The sequence below is a fragment of the Phlebotomus papatasi genome, chromosome 3 (assembly GCF_024763615.1).
Source record: "Phlebotomus papatasi isolate M1 chromosome 3, Ppap_2.1, whole genome shotgun sequence".
Taxonomy (NCBI): Eukaryota; Metazoa; Arthropoda; class Insecta; order Diptera; family Psychodidae; genus Phlebotomus; species Phlebotomus papatasi.
Window position 1 is genome coordinate 76,900,565 of NC_077224.1, and position 21,269 is coordinate 76,921,833.

The window sequence follows — 21,269 nt, forward strand, 5'->3', positions numbered from 1 at the left end:
CGCTTCAGACTTGCCAGGAATTCCAAGACCTTTCCAAAAAGCCCAAACATGATAACATTTGTTTAAGATACACACACGCTAGAGCCTTTTAAACCTTTGACATTAAAAAACTGGTTTTAGGAACGATTTAATGGTATTTACGTATACGGATGAAATATCTGCTTAGATAACCTCTAAAACAAATCCAAAAAAGAAAAAAATCGACGCGTTTTCGAGTAATTCAACTCAATGGGGAAATTTACCTCTTGTTTATCCTACACAGAAAAAAAATTTTTTGTGAAAATGTTCGTAAATGTTTGGGAATTCCTATGGAGGACTTACAAAATGCTCGTAAATCGTATAACCCACAAACAAGTTTGTAAAAGTTTGTCCTTTTTTCACAAACATTGTTCGTAACATGATCACTTGACGAGCATTTTTTGTACTTTTACAAACATTTGTTCGTAAATGTTCGTAAAATGTTCGTCAAGCAAACAAACATATACGAACAAATGACGAAATTTTACGAACATTTACGAACAAATCTTTGTAAAAGTACAAAACACTTTACGAACACAAAACATTTTACGAACAATGTTTGTGAAAAAGTACAAACTTTTACGAACTTGTTTGTGGGTTATATGATTTATGAGCATTTCGTAACTCCCCCATAGGAATTCACAAATATTTTTGAACATTTTTACAAAATATTTTTTTTCTGTATTCTCTCATATTTAGGGTAAGATGGGATAATTCGGAATCATGTCTATTGTGGAACTTTGAGATTTCCTAACAGTTTTAGATGACAAAAGGAAAAAACACTGAAATCCTGAAAAAACTGAATCCGAATTGAATTTGTTGTAGTGCTTAAGAAAAGAAAAAAAAAGTTCTAAAGAGTAGTTAGTCCTAGAATTATGGTATATTCAGCAAAAAAATGGGGTTTAAACCTTTAAGGACGATTGGGTCACCGGTGACCCAAAAATGAAAATTTTCCTACGGCTTTATAAAGTTATGTTATGCTCAAAAAGTCAGAAAAAGTGATTTTTTGACCCCCGATTTTAAAACTTCTCGTCCTTAAAGGGTTAATGAAAACTATCGATTGGCGTTGAAATAATCATTTTTTTATTATTATTATTATTATTATTATTGTTTTATTTAATCACAAGAATAGGGTCATCCCTTTTACAATTGTGATAATAAAAAAATCAAAAAAAGAGGAACATAAAAAGGTAGAGAATGACAAGAATTTAAAATTAAGAAAGTTCAAGACGGATTTGGTTGATTAGAAAAACGTGAGAAATTGTAATTCTTCATGTAAATTTGTTTTTATGACATTAGTGCTCCCCTTGTGTTAGACCTATTCCTCCAACACACCTTTTGAATCAGGAAAATTTCATGAAATTCACATTCACTTGGTTGCGTCTGTCGCCGTCTCACCACAACCGATCTCATCAGGCAAACAGCAGAAACAACTGAATCACAGATTGTATATGCCAAGATTTAGTTTTACAATTTTGCGAATTACAATTTCAATTCCTTAAAATGGCGGTCGTTGCGAGAGGAAGGGACAACAGGAGCAAGCATATTGAGGGATTAGTGTCAGCTTGGCCAAAAAGGCACGTATTGCTGACACTGGTCATTATGAAAGGGAGGAGGGACAGAGAATTTTACTCTGCATAGGACCAAGGTAGGGGATTTTTCGATGTGGGAAGAGTTAATGGGGCCAGGAGGAACAGACAACCATGGCATACACGTCATTGCCGCGGCCCAGTCTAGAGGGTATCCCTAGAGGGTAGCCTATGTCAAAGAGGTAGAGGCCCGGAAAAAACCCCACTAGACCTAGAGTTATTTAGCAGAAGACAGGCGAGGCAGACGTTTATCAAATAACTTAATAGTGTACTGTACAGGGAGTTCCGGCTTTAGTGAAAACGGATTGAAAGAATTTGATACGAATTGCCTACAATTGGGAGTTATTTTATAAAATAATTTTTGAAAAGCCCCTAAATGCATGCAAATATTTTCACGCGGTAAATTTGAAATACATTTCTTATGAACCGTAACTTATTCCAAAGATCTCTCCTGTTGGTATGCTATTTTTCTGTGTCACTGAAGTGAATTCGTGGTTTTTTTTTCGGTCCCGAGAATTTCTTTGAAAGTGGCACTCTAATTACATCGCTTTCTCTTTCTTCATTCATCCTAACTTTTAGTAACAAAAATGAATTGAACTAAAAGGAATTTGTTGTGATGTTCGCAGGAGAAGAAGAGTGCCAAAGAGTGGGATGGATATAAGCAAAACAGTTGAGAAAGGGATGTAAATTTTGATTTAATTAAATTTTCCTAATCTAAAAGGCGTACTGAAGCTAAAACTTTGCAAACTTCTCTCCAGTTTTTTAATGAATCATTTCAAAAGTTATTGTGTTTCATGGAGAACTTTCAAAAATGAGTATTTTATTTTTAATGCAGTCCAGTAATTAAAAAAATTCTTGTGAAATGCAAGAGTGAGAACGAAAAAATACGTTTTTATTCTTGAGATATCTTTAATTATAGTTTTAATGCAGTTCGATTGGTTCAGTAGGTGCAGTAGAATTTGGGATATGATTACTCATGCACAAAAAACATAAAAACGAGTTTGTCTAAATTACGGACGAAAAAAAATTGAAATTTGAAGTCTTCTAGGGTCGAATCTGTGAGAACTTATGGACTTTTGAACAAGTTCTAATCTGAAAATTAGTTAAATCACTGAATTTTTCATGAAATATTTTTGTTTCTATTAGTTTTAATGAAATATGCTCACACAGAAAAATTTTCTGTTTTTTTTTACTTGTGCAACGTTAATTTTCCAAGTTTTGAAATTTATGAAATTTTCATTGTTTTGCATGAAATTTTTCATGATTTATTGTTTTTCAAGCGAAATTTTTACAAATTGGAATGGAAATAAATCTCATTTTGCCCAAGAATAACAATTTCATAAATTAGGTTTTGCAATTTTGGTAAATTTCTTGAAATTTTAGTAAATTTCATGAAATTTTAGTAAATTTCATGAAATTTCGGTAAATTAATGAAATTTTACCAAATATTTGTTTTCTATCTTTTTTTTTTTGTAATAAATCATTAAATTTTCAGATCCAGACAAGAATTTTCACTTTGTCATCGACTGTGCCAAACGAGTGATGAAGGAACATTGCTATTGGCCACTCGTTTCGGACTTCAACAATGTTCTGTCACATGAATCTGTGGCTCTAGTGTTTCTGCGCGATGACAATCTCATCGATATGTGGTTTCAATTCCTTTCGATGCTTCAGGGAATGAATGTGAATGTCCGCGAGACGGGAAGTCATGTTGAATTTGAGCCAAGTTCATACTATGCTGCCTTTTCGTGTGAATTAGAGGCCAGTGCTTATCCAATGTGGTCAATTATCTCACACCTTCGGGATTCGGCTCATGCTGATCTGGCCAAGAAGATTATGAGTGTTTGCGTGAGCTATCTTCAAGACTGGTTAGAAGCAATTAATTTTTATCATCCAAAAATTGAAAAGGTAAGAAAATTCATTCATGATCAACACTTTATGTGAGACAATTCTATATTCTTCATGTTTTTATTTATTTTTTTTGTTGTTGTACCAGAGCGAAATGATGCACGCGTCTTTTCACTTTCCACTGCATCGATATCTTGCTGCGTTCACATGTCAAGCTGTTAGAACAATGGGAATGCCACTTAAAGACATTCTGCCGTCACCGGATCTCCTTGCACTTCTCATGATGCATCCTCTGCGTGTTCAGGTGAGTTTCATTCATATTATTTCTTTCCTTCCTTCCACTATATTTCTCTTTCTTCAACCCATTTTGCTGAATATATTGGCTCAGAAATATTAAGCACATTAGTTACTCAGCATTAAAAATTTTTAGGTCATTAAATGGACATTATCGTTTTGTAAGAGTTCAGCTGTTTTTGGGAGGGAAAACGTGTATTAGATAATTGACTTTAAAATTTTATTACTCTACTTAAATGACAACATTTCTTTTGCATAACTTACCCAAAATGGATTTCTCTTGATGACTCTGTCTGCTTTAATTTTTTTTCTAATGATAATTATCAAACAAATTCATGGTATACTTTTTGTGACTTTGTTCCAAATTTATCAAATGGGATTTCCTGCTGAAATTAAATGGAAAAATAGGTTTTAGTCTGAAAAAAAATCTGTTTCGATATTTTTACTGGATTTGCTTATTAAAATATTTTGCATTATTTCACTGTACTGACAATTTTTGTAAATATCATTTTCTATTGGAAGATATTAGCTAGATCTCCTGAATAAGCTCCGCCCACAGATATTTTAAGTCACGCCCTCTTTGGAAGGTACAACTAACTCAAGTCGAAATATTTGAAATGGCAATTGTTATAACAGAAAAAGTTATACAAAATGTCTTAGGAAACCATTTCCATTGCTCCTTTTTGTGAAGAGACACAGTTGAACCTTCCAATTAAATATAAGCCACCCCTTTCATTGGATGCAAAACTTAACGAATTCAAGTGTAACGGGGTCAAGTCTTCTTTCGGTTGCTAAAAATCATGGGTAGGGGAAAGTAATCCTCCTTCGAACGATCATGTTCATGCCTTCGAATAATGTGAATTTTCTTTTATTTTTCTTAAGAGACTTACACATTACTAATAAATATTACTTTGCTTATTTTCAATTATTGTTAATTCTGTGATAATAATGTATAAGTTTCATAGGAAAAATTAAAGAATTTCACATTATTCGAAGGCATGAACGTGAACGTTCGAAGGGAGAGTACTTTCCCGTATTGAAGAAGTGACAAGACACTTTTTAAGGGCTGAAAATCGAAAATAAAAATTAAACTGAGAAACATAATCAATGATAAGTCTTACATCTAACCTTGAATACTCCAACAAAGTCTGATTTGGTATATTTTGTGCTTCTATGAACGATAGGGACAAAAATAGCCCAAAAATTAAAATAATTCTTCTGACAATTCCAATGAATAATATTTTTCGCTCTAATGAAAAATATTACGTATGAGTATTGTAGGTTTTTATTGTCAAAAGAGTTTTGCTTAAAAAAATTGGAAGTATAAAAAATAAATAAAATTAATTATGAATTTGAGAATTTAAAAATTCGCCATTTTCGAGCATAAATATTTACTACATAGCAAATAGCTACAGACTTGCAAAAAATATCCTAGATTCCTTCAACCTTCTACTTTACAATTATGTACAGACATAAGAGAAAAATAACTTTAGGTAGTCAGGACAAAATTATTTTCTTTATGGGACACCGGTGTTCCAATCGACCTTAAAGGGGTAATTTTCAACTTGAAGGCCTTGAAGGTCAAATTCCTGTACGAGATGTTGTTCTACATTATAATTGTTGTAAATGATCTGCAGGAAATGGCAACTTACTAAAGAAGTTAAGAGCTTAGGGGATCTTTAATAAATTAATTACCTTAATTCATTTTCACTCAACGGTAAAAAGAGGCTAACAAGGCTAACGGGCTAGCACAGGCCCCTACAGGCCGGAAAATATGAAGAGACATACCTTGTAGGAGCAGCCAACAAGAACTAAGTAAATTGGAAAAGAAGCGCTAGAAAGAGCATCCAAGAGGCGCTTCTTTAGGGAATGGTATTTCAATCAATAAGTCGACCTTTAGAGAGGAACAGATGATAGCGTAAGAAGGAAGTCCTTGGAGCGGTCTATTTTATCAAATGTACCCAAGGCATATCTATTAGTTACTTAGATGGCTGCAACATCCCTTTAAGGGACCAAACCTCTCGCACTAACCTTTTTTAGTCCTGGTGACTCTCCGTAGCTCGCTCCAGAAACGTAGCATAGGTCGCTGTCGAAAAGTCCGTCCTATAGGAGGTTCTTTGCGAGTTTTCGTTACAATCTCAGGCATATCTATTACTCGCTAGAATTATAGCTTAAGCTGTAAATTTCACATAATCCATGGTCTAAGATATTTAGATCCGCAACATTATTAATATTATTATTCTTCGTTAGCACATTAAACAACTTTAGTTATTTTTCTGGTATTTTCTTGTATTTTTTGCATCTTAAGGGCGTGGCCTGTTATTTTTATAAACAAGATCTTTGAAGCCTTCATCACTATTGATAATTGTTATGGTGATTTCGCTTTAAAAGCCAAACAGTCTTTGTTAAATATTCAAAATTCTGAATTTTAAATTTAGTAGCGCATAGTTTCTAAATGTAAGGGGGCGTGGCTTAAAATTATTTAAAAAACTGTGTTTATTCAATATGTCTAATAGTGATTCTTGGTGCATTTATGTCATTAATAATTTCAGGAAAGTTATGCCAGAAACGTGGTTCACGCTTTTTACCTCATTTCTGAAATTTATGTTAATTCAATATCACGATGCGATGCCACGGAAAAAATTAAATGTATTTTAGTCTGCAAAATATTATTTGGCAGTTATTTTGGCAAAAAAATGATCTCAGTGCAAATTAAATTTATTCAAAATATAAAAAAAGGAAATCTTAAGCTGTAAATGGAAAAATATTCTAGGCAAGGGAAAATTAAGCAATGTTTTAACACTTTTAAAGACAGATGTTTCTAAAAAACATGACAAAGTCTCTCTTCTTTACGGAGTTCTCAATCTCACGAAATAGATCTCTCCGTTAATTATATTTTTCCCTTAATTTTCGTGTCAATCCAGGGGCCTCTCGACATTTCATTTTTCCATGTGTTTTTGCATAGAAGCACTGATGACTATTGGCAAATTTTTTCCTGAAGAGAATTGACTTATCAGTCTGATATATTTCGAAATTGTGCATTAAAAGCTATCTAAAAATATATATTTCATTATGTTCGCCAAAATTATACAAGAACTACGAGCAAATTTGTTTAAGTCGCAGTGCAATAGCTGCAAAATTTTTACAAGGAAAAGTGAAAAATAGCTTCACTTTTTATTAAGCTTGATGGGCCCCTGCAATAATCCATACTAAGTTCTGAAATAATTTTGACTTAAAATGACTTAAACATTTAAAACCTTCGAAAATTCTATGTCGAAATTTTTTTCGATCATAGGTATGTATGGATGAATTATTCGCCTGGGATACTTCGAAAACATATTCAAAAGCAAAAGAAAAATCGTAGGAGCCGTTTTCGGAATAATATTGACTTATGGGGGTAGGAGGGGGTTATCGAAGGCTTAAAGTTGATATCTCTTATCGTTTGACCTCTAGCCAGGTAACAAACTTTTGGTCAAATCAAAATGAAATATTAAAGATAAATCACTTACGACTACTTTACTTATTCATTATCGATTGAGACCAATTCAACCGGATTGGATTTTTCAAGACCTTTCCAAGGAATCCAAATTTAAACAAATCGTTTGAAAAATAGGCCCTCCAGTATGGTTAAACTTTGACCTTCGAAAATTCGATGTCGATTTTTTCGGTCGTAGATGTACGGACGAAATTTTTATATGGGCTACACCCAAAATATTCAAAATTAACAGAAATTATAGGAGCTGTTTTCGAGATAAAGCAAAAAACACGGTTTTGGAGAATATAGAGGGAAAAGGAAATAATGTTTGGCGAGAGGACTAGAGATATTTTTTTTATTAGGGATCACCGAAGACTTGATATCTCTTACCGTTTAAGCTCCAAATCCTTGATAAATTCGAAAAAAAGTGGAGTGTATATTGTTCTCTCTTTGAGTTTGAACAGTAAAAAACTCAAATACGAAAGGAAGATTTACAAAATTCACTGTGATGAATCTTCTTTAATTTATTTTGTATCATATTCACAATTTCTAAATTCACTGTTGTATCTTCTAAAAAAAAAGTGTAAATTACACTTAATATTTCTTTCATAATTCACATTGAGGTTGTTGCTTCAAATACCAATACAAGACAGAATCCGGAACATTATTGTTTACACATAAAATGTGTCGAGCTGACTTTTTAGAATGAGAATATTCAGCAAAAATGTTTCGTGGGAATGTTCTTTAAATTAATATTTAACATTTTTTTTTGGCAAACTTTTCAAAGGCAAACCCACTCACTGTAACAATTTTAACCAATTTGGCAGAGATGTTTCGGATAAATTGCATTACAAAAAAATCTTATTGGATAGTTTCTTTTTTGTTTGCTCTTAAATATGAGACTTAAATATATTTTCTGTTGTGTTATTGTATATAATTTTGAAGGTTGACATTTAAGTCTATCCATATGTATCCCAGAGATCTTCTTGTCCGGGTTTTGGTGTATAAACATGCTGAGCCATGTTGTAAACGATAATCTTTGGTGCTACGAAGCCACCATAGAGAGGTAGACCTTTATGGTAGATTCCAACACCGGAAAGTGGAACTGGTGGTTCCGACACGACATCTTGTGCATCCATAAATGGTACAGTTGTTTGTGCTGCATCTGCATCAATATCTGTATGGGTGAATTCGATGAATTGATTTGATTTTGAATCAACCTGAGATCGAGCTTTGGCTCTTGTTGGGACGTTAGGTTGTCTCAAGAAGATTTGGGTTCTGTGATAGAAAAAAAAACGAGTTAGTAAGGCGTTGAGTCTCGTCTAAACTTAAGGGATTGATCCTCCTTTAAGGGTTGTAGGTTTACCTCTTTTCGGCACTAACTTCAGTATTGTCATTTGATATCCAAATTCCAATGGTATCCACTTTGCCGGTTTCAAAGTTAAATTCATTCACGCGAATTTCGAGATTGACCCTTGGGCCAATGTTACGGAGTTTCACCGCTGTTACAACATGGCCAGGTTTTGCTTGCAATGTATCAAGATCAATAGCACGCTTATTCCATTCCATTGTATGGTAATCATCGCCATTTTTGAGGCCTGCATCCAATAGTCGATAGCTATTTATTGGTTTCCAATTCACTGTTGACCCATTGATAATACCACGTGGTAGGAGTTCACCTTGTTGGATTTGAAGGTGCATTATACGATTGACTTTACGGAAACGAACTCCTGTTACAACCCTAAAATGGATATTTATGAAGGAATTCAATTAGATTGCGCCAATTGGCGATTAAGAAAAAGAACCAACCAATAGAATGGAAGAGAGTTTCCGCCATCTTGAATAGGAACGTTTCCTATTGGTTGACAGTTCTTTTGTTCAGTCTACGTCATTGGTTCTCTAACTTACTTGTTTTCTGCAACGTCTGAGACAGTCTCGCGTAGATTGAAGTATCTGTCGGATTTGTAGCCTTGTTCGTCGCAGAGGCAGAAGCAGTAGCTGCAGTGCCAGAACAACCAACGCCACCAAGAGTCAACTTTTGTTGTTCCACGAGCGCAAGTACTTTCCTCACCAAGGACACGTCCATTTTCGTATTTGATGTACTCATATCGACGATTAGTATGGAGTTTCTGCAATATTCCAAAGTTTATTATTGCCGGTGATTCTTTTTATATCTTATCAAAACTTACCGATGGACAGATCCACATGTCTGAATCTACGTAGGTGCAATTGATGATGCGTCCTTTGCATTGTGGTTGTTGGGCACAGTAGAGATCTTTAAAGCATCCATGACTCTGCGTAAAGGTGTATGCAGCACAATTTTCTTTGCATGTCCCATCGGTATTCATGTCCACTTCATTCTCAATGTAACCCTGAAGAAGTCGTGTAAATTGTTCGTATGTTTCACCCTCAACGTGAACTTCTGGATCACATCGCCAGACTTCACGATCAGAACGCTCCATTACTCTCTTTACAAGTTCCTGGGTCTTTTCTGTGCGATTTTCAAAACGTTGACGCATCAATTGGGGTTCTTGTGTGTAATTGCCCTTTCCGAATGTCTTTAGGAGCATCCAGGAAAATTGCATCATTGCATAACCCTTGAGTTCTGTCAGAGAAATGGCAGTGTACATCTGATAGATCACTTGCTGTGCAGCCTTCTGACTTGAGCATACTTGATCTTTTACTTCCTGTGTTCAATGTCGATGACATGCGAGCAAGAAAAAAAAAGAAAAGAAAAAAACCAACAGTGAAAGAAATATATAATACTTGGCAAATAGCTATTGTGAAATGAGAGTGAAGTTTTTTTTCCGCGCTATAAACAAGATTTTTCCTATTCACTCAATTTTTAGTACTAATTAAACGAAATTTTTCCAGTTTCAATTGTTTTTGTTTTTCTTTAAGAAACAGCGAAAAGAAATTTTGAATTTTTTAATTTTAATTTTGCAGATTGGTATATGGCCATAAGTGGGAACTTTTATGAGAAATTTCTATACATGTGGACACTCCTTTTGACTAGCAATGTCCTCATGCTATTTGGTTTTTTGCATCAGTCTTGATCCAGATGAGAGTTTCAATTATCCAAATTATCTATTTCTAGATAATTTTTCAATATATTTATCTTTTATTAGAAAATTTAATTAGTTCATTCAAAAATAAAATTTTTCAAGATCAAAGTTAATCAGAACTGTTGAAGGACACTTAAAAAAAATTGTTCATAAGAGTTATGAGTAAAATTCAATTTCTGACTGATAGTGTCCGCAAAATCTATAAAGAAAATATAAAATAAAATTTTTTAAAATGCTTCAAATACTTTTAAAATTTCAGTATGTTTCTTTTTAACTGGGATTTTTATTTATTTATTTTTTAATTATTTGCAATCGAAGAAATACACTTGAAATTGAAAAATTACACATGGAAACTTTGACATTGCGTCAATTTTGATAATATTTTCCTTCACTCTCTTTGATTATTTGAATTCTAGGTGATAAATTCTTTTCTTATCTAGATGCACTTTGTTAATATATGGTATTTCAAAGGATTTAGTGTAAATAATTTAAATTCAGTGACCGTTAAGACTTGTGCTTGAAGGCGGTCTTCTCAGGCTCCCTTTATATATTTTTTTGGAATGAGTTAAAAGTGTGAATTATTCGGTTTTGCTCTGAATGTCAATAGTGGCGCAAAGTATGGAAAATGTGGCAGAAAGAATGTCCAGTGACAAGTATCACAGTTTCTTAAAGAACTAATTTTAAAATAAAAATGAATTACCACCATAGCTTTATAATATAAGCCCTGATTAACCATAATATTTTCAATCTGGTCAAATGTTTCTGGAACAGGCCAGTGTTTGTCTTTGAAGACGGTATCGGCAAAATCAGTTGCTGATAATTCATCAAAACTCCCAACATTTTGTAATGGTTTCTCCAATTCTTGTCGGAATACCGTAAAAAGATTGTTGACACTCATAAGATCTCTCTCAAGTAATTTCCATTCGTAGATCCGATCTAATGATACCAATTCATAATCTTCCATTGCTTGTGTGATATTTTGAAGGGCAAACATTCGGTACATTTTGTAGATGGGATGAAGAATTTTGTCAGGATGATAGATACCACTGCCACGATTTACAATTTTCCATGATTCATCTTCAATTGTGAGATAGTATTCACGGAGTTTGTCAATTACTGTGCAGCCTTTGCCACCCAAAACACCACTTAATCCCACGATTATTGCAAAAACTGTACATATATTTATCCACCTCATTGTGAAGAGCTTCTATGTGCGATCCTTATGATAAACTGTCTCTTAATTCACTTCACTATGACACATTGTCAACACTTTTTCTGGCGACACTGATTGGTGATGCTATAATCACTCTCCAAGTTTATTATATTTGCCTAATTTGTTTCTCCTGTTTTCGTATTTTGTCTCCACTTTGAAAAATAGTTATGAGCTCTGATTGTTATTTATTGTACATTGGTGAACGTGTATAAAAACTATAATTCTAAGCATTATTTTTTTATGGTGGTGTCTAAAATGAAATTTATATAAGATTGAGAAGGTAATTGAGCGATACTGTGAGCAAAAATTGACTTTTTCCACTTGTACTCTTGTGCTAATTCAAAAAAAAAACAATATACAAACTGAGAAATGCTGACAAAAGAATGTCTAAAAGTTTATTAAACGGCGCAAAAGAGAGAGAGATGGAGGAGGAAATTAAAATTAAAAAAAAAAACAAGATTTTAACACCAAATTTCTCAGAATATTATTATCGAATGTTTTCACATAATACATTTTTTCTCGCTGTTTTTTTTTTCGCAATTCATATGTACAATGATATAAATGTACGGGTTTCAATTCAACTGAAGAATATAAGTATGAATTGAGGGAGTGAGATGTTTTCAGAAAGTCTCAAAACCTGGTGAAGCAATTGCATGAACATTATTGTTTTTTTTTATTCAGATGTGAGAGAAGGTCTCTTAAGAGATTTGTGCAGTTTGTTCTTTTAAATGAAGGTCAATAATCACGAAAATCTATCAATATTAATTTCTTTCGGAAAGGTTAAATTGCTATTTTATTTGCTGAGTCAGTTGATCAGGCGCACTGAGAGGAAAGATGATTTAAACATGTTGTTTTTAACTGTATAATTTAATGTTATTAAGAAAAGTAAAATTTAGTTGAAACGACCATTTCTTTTGTGTTCGATTACTGTCTGAAAGCGTCACATGCTTTAAATTTTTAATTTTTAAATTCTAAGGTTAAATTTAACACATCGCTTAATATGTCCTAAGGGTAAATTCAATCTCTGAGAAGAAAAAGAGGGTGCGATTAACTTTTTTTCCTCGTAACTTTAACGCTTTTTAGGTGTAAAAATATATCAACATTTTTTAATGTTAATTTTACACCTTTTTAAGTGTAAAATTAACATGAAAAAGGGTAACTTTAACCCATAATACATCTAAAACGCATAATATTTACACCGATTTCGGATCAATTATGCAGGGTAAAATTAGCATTTCTGGAATGTTATTTTAACTCTTTCGGATTTCTCTCAGTGAGCACACTTTAAGTGCATTTTTTCATATGACAACTCTTTGTAATTTGTGAGATTCTTTTTTGGCAATAAATCGAGCAGCACTATAACTTTTACTCATTTAAAATATGAACTAAAGTCAAGAATAAAATCAACCCTATCTTAAGCCCTAAAGGCTCTGGAATTTATGAACAAATTATTAACTATACGCATTGCATTTGTCTTTCAAAAGTATATTTCATGTTAAAAGCATGAAAGTTAATGTAGCTTAAACAGTTGTGTTGTAAAAATTTGTGCACATGTTATCAGACGTAGAGAGTTAAAGGTCTAATGAGCACCACATTTTATTTATTTTTTATTCTATTTATGATTGAAATATTTATTTTTCTGTGTAAATTCCTCTTTAAAATTAATTTGTCGTCAGAAAAATAGCAAATATCTTTGTTATCGATCTCACTGGATAAATAATAAAAAAATACTTGACGCAGGAGTAAGAAAATTATGTAGTTATGGTGAATAATCTGGGGAATTTCCTGTTGTCATTGATATTTGTGCCACAAGAAGTTGATGGTGAATTGAAGAAATAAAAAAAGAGAAAACAGAAAGAATGGCAAATGTGACAAACGTTGGATAAAAAGAACTGTGCGATATTTGCCTTGATTGAGAACACCTGTGGCAACGAATGATTAATTTCAATGTAAATTTACAGTTTTAAAAAAGGTATATTATTTTAATATTAAAACAGTATTATCTCTCTCTTAAGCACAATTATTTGCGTCACTAAAATGGAAAAAAGAGTGAAAAATGCTCACAAATTCTCTCAATATTTTCACACACGATTTTTGTACTAAGAATTTTGTTTTAAAAAGTTTTTTTTTCTTTGGAAGAAAAACAAAGTATTTCAATATAAATTGTTATGCACATTCACTGTGGAATTTCCCAAAGAAAATCTTTAGCATAAAAGAAGATGATTCGATATCACGCACAAGGGAGAAAAATCACAATTTGTGTATTTCAGTGGATTTCCTCTTTGATACTGAGAATCACTGTTGATTTCGTTATCCGTTTGAGCTCTTGTTGGAGGTCTCTTTTGTTCGCCTGTATACACATATATATATAAATATATATATAAAAGTATTGTATAAATGGGGAGAGGGACGTTTTTAAAATGTGAACAACTAATAAAAGTGCCTGTATGGGAGAGTAGACAAGAAAGAATTGACGAAAGCACTACCACAATCACTTGGGACAGAGCCAAACTTGACAACTTATTTACATATTATTTATATAAAGTCTGGACAATTTGCAGAGAGACACTAATAAGAATTTAGAAATCTCAATTTACTCCCTACTTATGCCACTGCACAAAGGTTTCTGAGCATAAAAAGTGCGATAAAAAATTATGAGAATTTAATTGCACTAATAATAAAATAGTAGAAAGCAACACTACTTAGCAGATTGCTCGAATTCACAAAGAGTAAACAAAAGAGTACACCAAAGAATTCGCAGTTTTGAAAGAGATTGGAGGGGGAATAAAGGAAAAAGTAAAACATATCTAGATAATATCGCCTTATGGAGGGGGTCACTGATGACCGCAATTCGATATCTCTTACCATTTGGTCTCTAATATGAATATAAGCATATTGACAAATAAAATCCAATAAAACATAGAATTGTCCTCCGATGCATTCAGGTTGAAAATTTCAAGACCTTTCAATTGATCCCATTCTTAACCAAATCGATTGATAAATAGGATCCCTAGAGTGATTTAAAGTTAAACATAAAAAATACAACATTGTGAATTTTGCTATCATAAGCGTCTATGACTAAAAAGAATTACATAGACTATCTCCAAAACATATTTAAAAATGAAAAAAAAAATCGTTAGAGTCGTTTTCGAAGTAAAGAAAAAAATCGTTGTAGGGGGTCACCAAAGACCTTAAGCCCATATCTCATACCGTTTGTCTTCTAGGCTTGTGATACACATATCAAAAAACGGACAAATACCGTCATGTCAATTTTCGCGTAATCTTTCAAAACTTTTGCAAAACCCTAATCCTTTGCTTTGCAATACAAGAAGACAAAAAAAATGTCAGAAGCGGTAGAATATTTATATTGCTCATATCTCTTTGAGAGTTCGAGCAATAAGAAGGAGAATTGTTACCACCTGTGTATTTAAAAAAAAAAACAAATACTAAGAAAATCGATGACTTGTGGTGTATAAAATATCATATTTTGTAATGCATCAATACATTTTTATTAATCCCCACCATCGTAAGTCAAAATGTTGCACATGTTTTTCAGCATGCAACATTTGAAAATACTGTAGCATTATATAGAAGTCAATTTAACAATTCTCTGTACTATAAGAAGCTATAATAATTAATGCTCTTTTCAAATCTCCAACTAATCAATAATTTATGGGGTTAAGGAAAAGTTTATATATTTGAAAATAGCAGCGTATAGAAAAAAAAGAGGCAATACGATACCTTAAATGTATCTTGAAAAATTCTTCAAAACAATTGAAATTCAACAACTAATAACTTCGCATGAATTTTCATTTGTTATTGAGAGGAATCATATTACCTTCTGGAACTCCATTATTTATTTTCTTTATATTTTGGTTATGATTAAGAGGCAGGTAAAAATGCAGTGTTTGGCAAAATAGTCTTGTGGTGCTATGGTATTGTTTTTACAGTTATATGGTAGGAATGATGAATCAGTTTTTTGGCATAATTTTACAATGATGTCATTAAAAAAAGAAGACTATATTTTTCAGGAAAGTAATGATGAATTTTACGACTAAGCTCCGCCTACAAATAATTTTAGACCACGCCCTTTTTGAGAAGCCGAAATCGTTGTATCCTTTTTTAACCATCCAGATTGAGTTAGTTAGTTTTACTGGGATACTGTGATACTGTAAGAACAAGTCACTCTTGTATTTTTATTGTAAACTTAATTCTAAAGGATTCTGGCTTCAAAAAAAAATAAGCCACGCCCCTATTGTATAATCATACTAGTTCACTATTTATTATGATTACTGAAAATTCTATAAGTGATTTTTTTCAATTAAACTATTATGAATATTATTAAAATTATACCCAAAGTAGGGTCGAAGGAACACCTCTTCGACAAAGAACCCCTATTGACACTTTTATCAAAATGTTGAAATTATTTAATATATCTAAAAAAATTTAAGTAGTATGACATTTTTCTGTAGTATACCTATTCCTACACTGAGAGAAATCCGAAAAAGTTAAAATAACATTCCGGAAATGTTAATTTTACCCTGCATTATTGATCCGAAATCGGTGTTGTAAATATTATGCTTTTTAGGCGTATTATGGGTTGAAGTTACCTTTTTCATGTCAATTTTACACTTAAAAACGTGTAAAATTAACATTAAAAAATGTTGATATATTTTTGCACTTAAAAAGTGTTAAAGTTACGAGGAAAAAAAGTTAATCGCACCCCCGTTTTTTTCTCAGTGTATAAAGAGAGATCTTCGAATTTCATATCCCAAATGGTACAGAGTAGGGTGTCAATAGGTCCTGACACGAGTTCTTAAAATGTCAATAGGTGTTACTTTCACTCTACCTAAAAATTAAAATCACAAATTGTATAAATTCTCAGAATTCTTATAGTCAAAACGAAAGTAATATTAGTTTTTTTCATATTTTCCACAATAAATTAGCCTTAAAATATTCACAACAAAAGTATTTATCGCAATAGATTTTAAAATTAATTCTTATCTGGAAAGTGGAAAGCTTGAGGAACGTCAGAAGCTATCCCACTGTTTTACGTATAGGAGTTTGGTGTTAACGCTAAAGCCTCGCGAAAGGCTGATCCTCGAGAGTATTTAGCCTGTGAACTTTAACTTCAAAGGATTAGTACAAATTACCTTACACGGGCTTAGAATTATTAAATTATTATTAGATTTGGACTTAAGACGGCCGTGGATGTTAAAGCACAAGTGGAGCTTAGGGCAAAAATGACACATATCCTTTGGCTAAAGTTTAAGATATGTCTTTTGCTCTGAACATAGGATATGTGTCATTTTTGCTCTGAGCTCCACAAATATTTCATTGCTACAAAATTGACTCTCCCAAAGCAGTGTTTATGAATCAATTTATATCTGTCTAAAATACTTATATTACCCAGAAAAACTAATTACCATTTGATATAAGATTCAGATTAGTTATTATTTATAGTTTCTCGAATTAAGTTAAATGGATTTTGTTTCAAATATGTAAATATGCATTCTACAAAATTTTAAACATTGATTTTTCAAAATCTGAGAAATATTACTGGATTACTAAATTCTAATAGTTTTTATAATTGACAGATATTCCCGTAAAGCAATTCCATTACAATCTTATCTTATTATCTGTGTACATTTTTTGTGAGCTTAATTTCATTGTTTTTTTTTTACTGAACTTTTTAAAGAGATTTCTTTACCCCAGATTTAAGTTTTTAGTGATTTCGTTTATCACAATCTACACGACTGTTTTATTTATTTGTTTTTTTTTATGAAGATTGTTTGACAATTTACAAGATTTATTTATTTATTTATTTATTTGTAAATAGTATGTTTTGCTGCTTTATAAGTTAATAAAGCTAAAAAAAAGTCATTGTTTCCAAATCTTAAAATAGTTATCAGGAAAAACAACAGAACATGTTAGTTCACTTTTAAAATATTCTGGTAAAAACATGTTAATTTAACTTTAGAATGAATAATATTTTTTTGATTGGAGTTTTTTCAATATTCTTGTAAAGTGTTGATAAACCATTAATTATCATGTGCATTTTTCTTAGATAAAATGGGAGCTGAAATATTAATTTATATAGGGGACCTTTGCCAAATTCCTGTTTCTCAAAATTGCATCTTTTTTTTAGTTTTTTAATCTGTAAAGACTATATAATTTAAAAAAAAGTGAAAATAAAGTGTTGTCTGTACGTCCGTGATGATGTGGAAAAGATCTTAGAAGACTTCCGGAAATGCAAGGAACTACTAGACTAGAATCAGGGTCAAGGTGTCCGAAATATTACCCAAAGAAATGCCTATGTTTTTATTCATTTTAATATATACTAAGATTACACGTTTAAAGAAAACAAGGACGATAGCGTAATTTGGAATCATGTCTAATTCGGAACTTTGAGATTTTCTAACAGTTTCACATGGTAAAAGGAATGAACAACGAAGAAGTACTCTCGAATGTAAAGTCATGTTTTTTGTGGTTTTCTTTTTCACTTTGACCATCTGAAATAGTTAAAAAGTCTCAAAATTAGAAAATAGACATGATTCCGAATTACCCCATCTTACCGCAAACTACTTTGAAAAGTTCCAAAAAGCACTCCCGAAAAAATAGTAAGTTAAAATTTTTGTGCTTACATGCAACTATGGCAGAGGTGATTAAGAACTGTTTGAAACCGAATAATTTTTATTTGAGGTTTATTCTGTTTCAAACGGTTCAAGCTTACCTCTGAACTAGGAGAAAGTTTTCAGGCTTCGCACACACTCTGGCTTCGATCATTTCATATTTACTCCTTATTTTTTTAATGAATCTGATATATCTATGGAAATATGTTTTAATAGCTAGTGCTGAGGCACACGTTTCCTGAAAAATATTAGGTCAGATTAATTAAAGGGATATGAGTAAAATAACAAATGTTCGAAGTCAGAGTACGTGCGACGCCTGAAAGCCTTTCCTTATGTCGAAGTTTGGTACAATTTCCCTATTTAATTTTCCACAAATTCTTCTCAACATTTTCATAATTTATAAGTTTTTAAGATTTTTAATGGACTAGATTTAAAATGCAAAATAGCTTTAAGATCTTTGACATTTGCACATCGTCACAATAAGAGTGAAGTTGGAATAGCGTTTTATATCAAATGAAATTAAATTTGGATCAGTAAAATTTCATGAAAACAAAATTGCTTTGTCCGTTTCTCAATCGTTTTGCAATAGTCTATAGCGCTCTTTTGGGTTCAAAATTGGACTGAACTAAATTTAATTTGGTGTGATGTTCAAACACTGAGAAAAAAAGAGGCTGCGATTAACTGTTTTTCATCATAACTTTAACACTTTTTGGGTGTAAAAATATATCAACATTTTTTAATGTTAATTTTACACCTCTTAAGGGTAAAATCAACACGAAAGAAGGATAAATTTAACCCATAATACATTTAAAAAGTACACCGTTTTCGGATCAATACTGCAGGGTAAAATTAACATTTCCGGAATGTTTTTTTAACTTTTTCGGATTTTTCTCAGTGAAAGAAGAAAAGCACAAGAGTAGGGTAGATATGTGCTAAGCTTTTGAGAAAGATAGAGATGTGTATTTTGATTTTATGAAATTTTCCTGATCTAAAAAGTGTCCTGGAGCCATAAAAACATTTATCACAGAATAAGAATCAGTCTTTTAAGATGTATTTTTTGAATGTTTAGAGAGAGTAATTTATTGTAGAGAGCTATTTCAAACACTGATCTGCCTGTGAAAGATAGAGAAATTGGGGTTGGGAAATGTGTCAACATATTTTGACCCATTCTGTTAATGAATGAATGAATGTATCCAAAAGAATTTACAAGCAATTTAGCAATGATATTGTTTAAAGTAGGTTGTAGAAAGTAAAGAAATGTTGAATACCTTAACATAATGTGCCATCATCTGAAAGAGTCCATTTTGTCCGATTGATTTGAGATCATTCGATCCCATCACCAAAAGATGCATCCTGTCCAGCCATCCTTGGACTGAATTTGAATTGGGTGAGACAATTGATTCGGAGTAGCGAATGAGGGTAGTTGTTTCGAGTTTATCCACATGTTGGGCATATTGTCTCATATTTTGTTCCTCAAGGGTGATCATATTCATGAGATCACTCAACTCATGAAGTGCCCATTCGAGTTTAAAACTGTTGTGGACGAATCTGTTGATGCTCTGAATTGTCCATGTGGCTGTATTGATGGTCTTGAGTAGTGGTTATTTACACATTTTTGTCCATGGTAGGGAGAGAGGAGGGTTATATAGGAGAGGGAGTAAAGAGAAGAAAAATGTATGAATCATCAACGGCAATTGAAAGCACAGGAAGTTTTGTAAAAAGACATATATAAATCACTTAATCTTTTCTTCTAAACTGTTTTTTCACTTCACAAGATCATACCTCAAATTCCACGTTAGCAATTTGCTGGGATATCTCTGTCATACGCGACATGATCTTTTCGTGCTTGTGCTTTATGAATGGCAAATCAATTTGATCACCAATTTCTGTTTGTTCCACAAGGTGCCATCCTTCAGCTACGCTAGCAAAGACTTCCTTAAGTAACCTAGCAACATCAATTGCATCCTCAATGAGTCCATTTGACGATCCTATGAGTATCACGGTGAAGACTAGCAAGATGCTTAATTTTCTATCTTTAGCCATTTCTTCTTCTAATATCAGTCTCTTTGAGAATTTCTCAGATGTTTCAAATCACTTTATAGACTGAAAAAAAAAATAATAAAATAGAAATTCACTTCAATAACTTGTGCATTACTTGGAGATTTTCAATCAAATTCAATTGAAAAGATGATCTTCAACAACAAAGGGAATCATCCTTGTTAGAAACAGCTAATGCCAGATGATAGACTCACCATGAAAATTGTTTTACTATTTTTTTTCCTTAGATGAAAATTACAGAATCATTTTTCACAATTGTTCTGTCTATTTCGCTGAAAGATGAAAGAGCAGTTGAAAAACTGAGAGCCACTATTTTTTTTTTTCGAAAAAAAAAATCACCACTTGTTCAGTTTGATGGTGTATCAACAAATGTGAGATTCACATTCATTGGTGCTGAGTTTTAAATTGAACTTCTTGGGAATATAAGCATTACATGACACAGACACACAATTGAAGTTGAGGAGTGAGGGAGATAGAATAAGATAAATGAGGGAGAGAAATGAATAGTGGCAGTCAGAGCCGGTGGGCAAATTAATTTAAGTTTTCTGCGATTTTATCCACACTTTCTGTGTGTGGATTTTACTAAAAAGAAACCACAGTCCAACAGAAGTCACGATTAGCAATGTTTTTGAAATAATGCTACTGGCTTTTGATGAATATGCTTCTTTCCCATGCTGAGGGGGAGTTTGCATATCGTTTGAGATCGTCACTATCGATAGCCACAGAGTCGAACTTGGCACGTGCTAAAAAGAGAATTAAAAATAAGATAATATAACTAGTCATAAGAAAAAAATTAACGAACCAATTTGGACTAGCATAATTTTTTTTTAAAAATCTCATAACTCCGAGAAGTAATAATAAACGTCTCATGTAGATTTCTTTGAGGAATATTTTTAAGCCACGCCCATTTTTGGAGTTATGGTGTACTAAATGTTGAAATTTGAATTTTTAACAGAGAATTCTGTTCCATCATAAAAATACATAAGAATGATGAGAATAAAAAAAGTATGAGACGCTCAGGGATATTAGTATATCGTCAGTTGTTGGATCAGAAACTGTGCTAACTGCATTTGCTTT

At 32.3% G+C, this 21,269-nt stretch overlaps 2 protein-coding genes across 17 annotated transcripts in view; one reads left to right on the forward strand and one right to left on the reverse strand.

The window, feature by feature from the left end:
• LOC129805841 (E3 ubiquitin-protein ligase Ubr3) overlaps nt 1-21,269 on the forward strand; it is a 76,783-nt gene that overhangs the window by 35,246 nt on the left and 20,268 nt on the right. For all 4 annotated transcript variants that reach the window (XM_055854045.1, XM_055854043.1, XM_055854042.1 and 1 more), the window contains exons 6-7: nt 3,103-3,515; nt 3,604-3,759. In XM_055854045.1, the coding sequence (XP_055710020.1) occupies nt 3,103-3,515; nt 3,604-3,759 (569 nt within the window). The remainder of the gene's footprint in view (nt 1-3,102; nt 3,516-3,603; nt 3,760-21,269) is intronic.
• LOC129805843 (uncharacterized) lies at nt 7,724-20,831 on the reverse strand. 13 transcript variants are annotated; one of them, XM_055854049.1, is made up of 8 exons: nt 20,532-20,825; nt 20,387-20,464; nt 19,917-20,237; nt 19,403-19,723; nt 9,414-9,911; nt 9,133-9,353; nt 8,591-8,965; nt 7,724-8,502 (listed from the first exon to the last, which is right to left on the reverse strand). In XM_055854049.1, the coding sequence occupies exons 3-8, from the start codon at nt 20,175-20,177 to the stop codon at nt 8,184-8,186; spliced, it is 1,995 nt and encodes a 664-aa protein (XP_055710024.1). In that variant the 5' UTR covers nt 20,178-20,237; nt 20,387-20,464; nt 20,532-20,825; the 3' UTR covers nt 7,724-8,183. The 13 variants fall into 13 exon arrangements, with proteins under 13 accessions (XP_055710024.1, XP_055710023.1, XP_055710027.1 ...); XM_055854048.1 differs by having other exon boundaries at nt 20,387-20,831; XM_055854052.1 differs by lacking the exons at nt 19,403-19,723; nt 19,917-20,237; nt 20,387-20,464; nt 20,532-20,825 and adding exons at nt 10,990-11,752; nt 13,677-13,972.

What these genes read in the sequence shown, in the direction of transcription:
- LOC129805843 (XM_055854048.1), bottom strand. Translation starts at nt 20,177, where the DNA reads ATGGCTAAAGATAGAAAATTAAGCATCTTGCTAGTCTTCACCGTGATA. An exon ending in ACATGTGGATCTGTCCATCG is followed by an intron (nt 9,354 to 9,413) that starts GTAAGTTTTGAT and finishes GGAATATTGCAG; the next exon opens with AAACTCCATACTAATCGTCG. An exon ending in GAAGTTAGTGCCGAAAAGAG is followed by an intron (nt 8,503 to 8,590) that starts GTAAACCTACAA and finishes TTTCTATCACAG; the next exon opens with AACCCAAATCTTCTTGAGAC.